Source organism: Gymnogyps californianus, chromosome 4 (genome assembly GCF_018139145.2).
Source record: "Gymnogyps californianus isolate 813 chromosome 4, ASM1813914v2, whole genome shotgun sequence".
Taxonomy (NCBI): Eukaryota; Metazoa; Chordata; class Aves; order Accipitriformes; family Cathartidae; genus Gymnogyps; species Gymnogyps californianus.
In genome coordinates, this window is record NC_059474.1 from 6,405,691 (window position 1) to 6,412,844 (window position 7,154).

Sequence of the window (7,154 nt, forward strand, 5' to 3'; positions counted from 1 at the left end):
GAGAAATTACTGAATCAACCCACCCCCCATGAGTGCTCTCTGAACCTGCCTGGCCCCCTCCATGGCGCGGAGGGGTGATGTCCCCTACGGACGCCCCCCCCAGCCATCTTCACCCACCGCCCAACCCACCGGCAGAGGTTTTCCCTCTCCTGCCTCGTCAGGCAGACACTGCCTGTACTAATTAACCAGAAACTGAGGCTGAATCTAGCCCGGGCAGCATCACTCTGCACCACTGCAGCGCAGAGAGCAGAGGCGGGTGGCAGTCCTGGGCTGAGCCTGCAGGAGCAGGACGGGTGGCTGCAGAGGGCTCTGACAGCATCTCCAAATGGAAGGAGACAGCTTTTTTTCACGCTTATCCATAATTTCACTTAAAAAAAGGCCAAAGATGCTATGAGAAGGCAGAATGGAAGAATTGCAAAGAGGAGAAGGCATGTGAGTGAAAAGGGGGGAAATCCCTGAGCTGGTGACGTTGGGAGGGAGGAGGAATTCATTGGAGCAGAGGATGAGATGGGAGCAAGAAGCTGAGCCTGGGAGTCTAGACCCAGAGGATGGATGCTCAGGTGCCATGCAGCAACCTGGGACGCTCAGCCAAGGGGACCACACTGGGAGAGGAGCCCAGCCCCAAGTCCTGCTTCGGAGGGAGGAATCGGGCTCAGCTTGGAGGCTGCCGCTGGCCCTACTTCTGATGCGGCATTTGGGAGAAATGCAGCTCCGAGGGCTGGGATGCTCCTTCAGTACACAAGTGACTGTGGCTCCTCTGGCAAAAGGAGAGGAAAGGGGGTTTCAGCGGTGGCTCCTGGCAATAGCCTTGGTAGATCACTAATGGCACTGTCCATCTATCCATACGAAACCCCTTTCTTGGAGGCAAGGCCATAGTGATGGAGTCTGAATTAAACTGCAGTCTTCAGGATGGGCCAGTTCAAACCAGGATTTGATTTTGAGTCGTGTTTTTTCCTTAGGGGACAATGAGGATTTTGTGACTGCTGCTACATCTGGGTTACACCAAAACCCACCACTACAGAGGACTGCAAGGCATCTGGAGTGAGCAAGTTAGTCCCTGCCAGCATGCAGCCACTATTCTTCATGCCAGTGCTAAAGACCCAGCGTGCACACATCAGCGAGTAGAAACCCCACTGGTGTCAGCTCCAGGGGACACCATAATCTTTCACCGCTTTCTCCTCTTTCAGATGTGTGCTTCCAGACTGCAAGTTGATTAGATGATTTGGCTTGTTCCTCTGATAATTAATCTCTTTGCACAAATTATTTTTTTTATCGTTTGTTTATGGATGCCACGTTGCTACCTCCATAAAATGGGTTTATGGGATCTTCCCTGCCCCCACGTTGTAAATCGACATCCGTAAAATGTAGAGCAATTTATCACTGACCATTGCCCAGTTTTATGTTAATATTTGAGCATGGCCATAAAAGAATTACATCATCTTACCTCTGACCAACTTTTAAGGCAAAAGGACCTTATAAAACCAAGCTCTGCTTACCAGCAAGGCACCTTCTCTTGTGTTGGGAGCACAAAGAGCCTTTCCATCATGAGCTTCACTGGAAAGTATGAACTCCAGTCCCAGGAAAATTTTGAGCCTTTTATGAAAGCCATTGGTAAGTGCCTGCATATGCTATGTGCTGCTTTGCCTCCGCAGATCCACTGGTATTTGGGGGTCCGACTGCGCTGATGTGCTGATGATGTAGATTGAAAACATCTCTCAGATTTCCTATTTCTGTCTGTCATCTTGCAATTGTTGGGTTTTTTTAAATGCATGTGCGTGGAGATGTGATCTCAAAATAGAAGCGAAAGCATCTCTCTGGCTGGTGGCTGGAGGTCAAGAGATGCTGGGTGAAATTTTATGGCTTGCAGGAAAACGGTCCCAGCAGGCTCTGCAGCCACGGGCCAGTGCGGCAGAGTGCTGCACACACGTAACAAGCCAGCGGGACCTTGGTGACTTAGGGCGACTGCAGATCTGCTCCGTCAGGCTGTGAAATTTGAAGGCGAGCAGGACATCGCTCAGCCCACCATGCTGCTGCTCGGCTATGCTGCAAAGCCCCAAATTCCACCATCCATCAGAAAAATAGTCAGGGTTGTTTAACCACTTAATGATGAATGTGGCTAGCTAGATTTCCGCCAGTGTTTGTGCCGGGGAACATGCTCCTGCAGGGATTCAGGAGGCTTTGCACTACTTCTGCACAGTTATGTGTTGGATGGGTTCTACCTGTCAGATTAGCTTCAGGCTTTGGGCGAAGACTTTAGTGAGCTGGTTCTGAGGGACCCTGAATCTCATAAAAAAACCACTTGGTTCCCTCATTCTGCCTCAATTTATTCCATTTTCTCTGCTTGCCTCTCAGTGAAGGAAGGAAAACAGGATTTTTTCTTTCTGTCTGATGGTTAGCCAGGGAGGTAGCTGTTCTGCTCCCAGCCAGGTCAGTGAGACAACGGAGATGTCTAGTTCCCACACAAAACCCAGGATGACAGTATTTGTTATTCTTCCTCCCTGGCAGACTCAGGGCCACATTGCCGTTGGGGAACCATCACCATTGCAAGGTTTTTTCACACTGGAATAGAAATCCTCCCAGCTGTGGGTCCCCAAATCCCACCACATTCATTTGGCAGCAGCAGCAATCTGCCCACCGAAGGCTCCAAGGTCCACCTAACGTCTCTTGTTCCTGGGCAGGGCTTCCCGATGAGCAGATCCAGAAGGGCAAGGACATCAAGAGCATCTCGGAAATCGTGCAGGATGGGAAAACGTTCAAGATTACCGTGACCACTGGCTCTAAAGTGCTGCACAACGAGTTCACCATCGGGGAGGAGTGCGAGATGGAGATACTGACAGGACAGAAAGTCAAGGTGAGTGATCAGCTCCTCCTCTGCCAGGGCTGCGGGGGCTCAGGGACATTAAATTTCCTTTCCAGCCATTCCCTCTGCACTTAAGCAAAGGGAATGACCGGACCACGGGTGTTAAAGCTGACTCAGGGAAAAGACCTGGGTGATTCCCCAGCCTGGTTCTGTCTCTCACAGTTTGCAGGCATGATTTAATATAATGGGAAGGGGCTAATTGCTGAAACCAAGTCTGCAGATGCGACACCCACTGCCCTGCTCCCTGCAGGTCCTCAGCAAGTCTCTTAGGGCCACATTTCCAAAAATGACAGTCCATTTCTGAGCCACCTTCCTAAGAAACTCAGAGCCCGAGACTCTGAAGTTCCCACCTCCCCTCTTCGCTTTTACAAAACAAGCTCCCCAACCAGCACTTCTGCAGATGAAGCCTTGCATTTCTAAAGCTATTTTAATAGCCAGTTTGGAAAACAGTGGAAGCCAGTGTTTTAATAGCCCATTTGGAAAAGGAGGATGGAGATGCTTTGGTAAATTTTTCTGACAGCAAAAGGTCTGAAGGATTTGAGGTGGAAAAGGGTTGACTTTCTGTCATGTTGCAACACGAAACATACCCCCACCTTCATTTTGTTGACTTAAAGGTAGTGCAGGAAAGTCAGCCAATGAATCATAAACCAATAAATCTCTCCTTTTAAGTCCCAGCGGCTGTTAGCTTCTCTGCCAGCCTTTTCCACTGCTTCTGTTTACACTGGGTGAGATGATTTGGCAAGGTGGGGATTTGTCACCCTTGAAATTGGGTCAGCTCCCGTTCCTGGACATTAGTTTCCAATGGTTCATAAAATGTCAAGACAGCACCACCGGCAAATATTGCCTCTCACCTCTACCTCGGGAGATGATATTGCAGGACTTTTGAAAGCAGGAGGGATGATCACCAAAGAAATGCCCCAGTGAATCGGGCTCTGAGAGCCGTACCGGCTGTATCACAGTTTCCAGCATCACTGAATTCCCTTGCACGTAAACTAGGGGGAAACGGCTATTAGAAGCGTTTTACCCTCCATAAATCAGCAACTCAAGGGCAGATGAACATGTCTTATAGCCGGACAGACAGATGAACAGAAATGTTTTTGCTGCGTTATTTATTTGAGTAATTTCAGTGATAGCTGCCCTGGGGGTGCTGGTGCTGTCTGTAGCGTTTTTAGATGTGCAGCTCCTGGGGGCAGAGATCCAGCAGATGTGCCTGTCCCTCTGAGAGCTTTCCAGCCACGACTGAGTTTCTGAAAGCTCCTTAGTTTCCCACCTTGACCAAGACTCCCCCCAGCCCCATGCTGTCGCCCAGCTCCCCGTCACCCCACCCAAAGGAGGTTGCTGCAGCAATGTGCAATAGGTGGGTGGTGGAGAGGAGATGGCATGGCATGCCCTGGCCCAGCTCAGGTGGCTCTGCAGTCCTCTCCTTGGAGGCGTGCAGCTGCTCTTGGTCTCGGTGCTGCATGAGGAGCTGCCCCAACGAGCATCAGGGCTGCATGGAGGCACCAGCATTGGCAGGGTGAAAATCCTTCCTTCTTCTCCCCCAAAACTGATGTGTTGGTGTGATGCCAAGGGATGCCAAGGATCCCTGCTCTGGCATCTAACAGTGTGGGAGCCGTGAGTGAGTCTCAAATTGAAGGGGAGAGAGGTAGGTACGGCGGCAAAATCACCTCCCTGTAGAGGCCAAAGTAAACATCCATACCCTTGTTGTGTTGTAGTCACCACCAGCACAACCCTCTCTCCTCCTCCTCCTCCCAGGAAAGCCAAAATCACCGAGGGAGCAGCTTGCTCTAAGCAGCTTGCAGAGGGGGCGGTGGCAACTCAGTACAGAAGGGGAAGGACAAAATGCAGGGGTTGAGATGGTCTCCAGCAGTAACATGAATGCCTCTGTCTCCTCCTACCAGGCTGTTGTTCAGATGGAGGGTAACAACAGACTGGTCGCAAACGTGAAAGGGCTGACATCTGTCACCGAACTCAATGGAGACATCATCACCAATGTAAGTGTAGAAGAGAAGGGTAATGGCTGGAGTAATGGCGCATACAGCTGCCTTCAGGGGTCTGGCCCTAGAAAGCCTACAGAGATGCTGGGGACCTTAGGGAGGTGCTGGAGATGAGCTGCCTCCTCTGCAGCCAAAGTTGAGCAGTTGGCCAGGCACTGAAGGCAGTTTTTCATTATAGTCCGATCCAAAAAGTACTCTTTAAGACCCCAGTAGGCACTGCTGATCAAAGTTCCATGTAATGAGGGCATGTTCTCACCCACCCAGAGGTATAAGCAGGTATGTGTCTGGGCCTGGCACTTTTAAAGAACAGAGGTGCAGCAGACTGATCCCAGTTGAGGGATGCCAGATTATCCCTATCTGCTTTGGGGTATTCATGAAGAAATCCAAAGCTTTAATAATTCAGTTTATAGGACATAGACTGGGGACCAGTCTTGTTTTGATTTGCAAGACCAGATCCTTTCCAAGTAGAGTCTGGAGCCAAGCACCATGAAAACTTAACACTCTCCATTTGTTTTTCAGACGATCACCATGGGAGACCTCACCTACAAGAGGATCAGCAAGAGAATCTAGAAACCCTGCACACGCCAATCATTTTACTGTGTAAAATGTGTCCATTAAAGTAAAATATGTATTAAAGGCCTCTTCATTATCATCAACCTCTTCACTGTTGCTATAAAAAGATGCAAGCCTCCAAAACTCACGCAAGCCCTGGTAGAAATTGGGCAACAGGCTGAGCCAAAGCTGTGCTGACGTCGGTGAATGGAGCCGGGCTAGGGCGCAGGCTCAGAGCCAGAGTGACCCTCTGAGATGTGCTCCATGCTGATGAGTGCTCTTCCAGCCCCTTCCTGGGGACAAGATGTCCCGGTGGGTCGTGCACACACGGCTGCCCTGGCTGGGTGGATGGAGGAGCACTGGGCAGGGAAAGGGCTCTGTTCCCTTTCCTTACAAACACGGCCAAAGTGACCACAAGGTGACTGGCAGGGCCAAAGGATGGGGTGGTTTCGGTGGGCTCAAGGAAATGTCAGTGATCCTGCCTGGAAAGCTGCCTTGGGGAAGTGACCAGCATGAGGGCAGTTCAGGTGTCCCAGCCGCCATCTTCACCCTCACACCGCTGCAACAGCATCCAGCCCTACAGGCTCTGGCCACCCCATCCCCATCTCCTCCTCATCCCTTCCCACCATCAGGAGAGCCCCAGACAGCCTTCAGGTGTCCAGTGTGTGTTTCACCCCAAACCGCACCTGATAAATTGGGTCAAACTGGAATCGAACATTTCTTCCAGGGTGAAACACAGGTTTTTCCTCCTGGCAGGAGATGGGCACTGGTTGTTCACAGTGTAGACACAGAAGGAGCATCAAAGTCATCTCCCACGCTCTTGCTTGGCGCTGCAGGCTGGATGGAGGTGTGGTTTTCTGATGCACACAGGAGAGGAAACTCTTCCTTCTTAGCTGCCTTTTCTAAGCCCTGTGCTCGGATGATGATTGGGAATCATCACTGGGAAATGGGTATATGGCTGGTGTGATATACCTAGCTGGGATGATGTTCTTGCAACAGCTCAAAGCTGATCAGGATATTAGGAAAACACCACAAGTGCTTCCCCACCACCTCCTGCAACCCCAACACATGCCACTAAAGGACCAACTTGTCCTCACATGCATCTCTCCCACGACTCCTCTCTCCTCAGGGAAGGTTTTCATGTTACAGGTTGACATTGATCCTCAGGCTGAGAACTGAACCAACGTGAATTGTCACACTGGGCATCAGATGGGCACCTCACAGACAAATGGAAAGGCTTAGCTCAACAGTGCCTAAAAAGCAGATGTTGGCCTCCAGTGAACTCATCTCAGATCTGGAGAAACATCAGCAAAATCACTGAGAAATGTCAAAGAGGAAAAGCCTTGGTTTTGTTTTCTTGCTATGCTGTTGAGGAGCAGGTAGGGGAGTCTTGAACAAACCATTCTTTTTCATCTCCTGGCTGCCACTGAAGGTCTGGAGCAAACCAGTTGGATTTTGAGATAGACAGGCAGACAGCGAAGACTTTTTTTTATCTAGAAATCCGACCATTGCCTTTAGACCTTTTCTTAGCTCCGTTGGCTGCCCACTGGCAGCTGATCCATGGACTATCCCTTTTTTGCTCAGTGCAAAATTCATTAAGCACTTGTCTAAGCTGAAAGGCAGGTGCTGAAAGACATCAGAGCCCCCAGCTCACCCTGAAGGTGAGCAAAGGCGGATCTCCCTCCCTGGAAACCACTTTTTCAGTTAGAGCAATCCACACAGCCAGTGCACCACACCAGTGCAGC

The 7,154-nt window shown here is 50.4% G+C and overlaps 1 protein-coding gene across 1 annotated transcript; it reads left to right on the forward strand.

The window, feature by feature from the left end:
- The first annotated feature begins 1,544 nt into the window (after positions 1 to 1,544).
- On the forward strand, positions 1,545 to 5,427 carry FABP1 (fatty acid binding protein 1). Its single transcript, XM_050896593.1, has 4 exons — positions 1,545 to 1,611; positions 2,679 to 2,851; positions 4,762 to 4,854; positions 5,377 to 5,427. The coding sequence occupies exons 1-4, from the start codon at positions 1,545 to 1,547 to the stop codon at positions 5,425 to 5,427; spliced, it is 384 nt and encodes a 127-aa protein (XP_050752550.1).
- The last annotated feature ends 1,727 nt before the right edge of the window (positions 5,428 to 7,154 follow it).

Coding starts and splice junctions, on each gene's coding strand:
- FABP1 (XM_050896593.1), top strand. CDS start 1,545: ATGAGCTTCACTGGAAAGTATGAACTCCAGTCCCAGGAAAATTTTGAG. Junction 2,852..4,761: donor TGACAGGACAGAAAGTCAAG/GTGAGTGATCAG, acceptor TCCTCCTACCAG/GCTGTTGTTCAGATGGAGGG. Junction 4,855..5,376: donor ATGGAGACATCATCACCAAT/GTAAGTGTAGAA, acceptor TTTGTTTTTCAG/ACGATCACCATGGGAGACCT.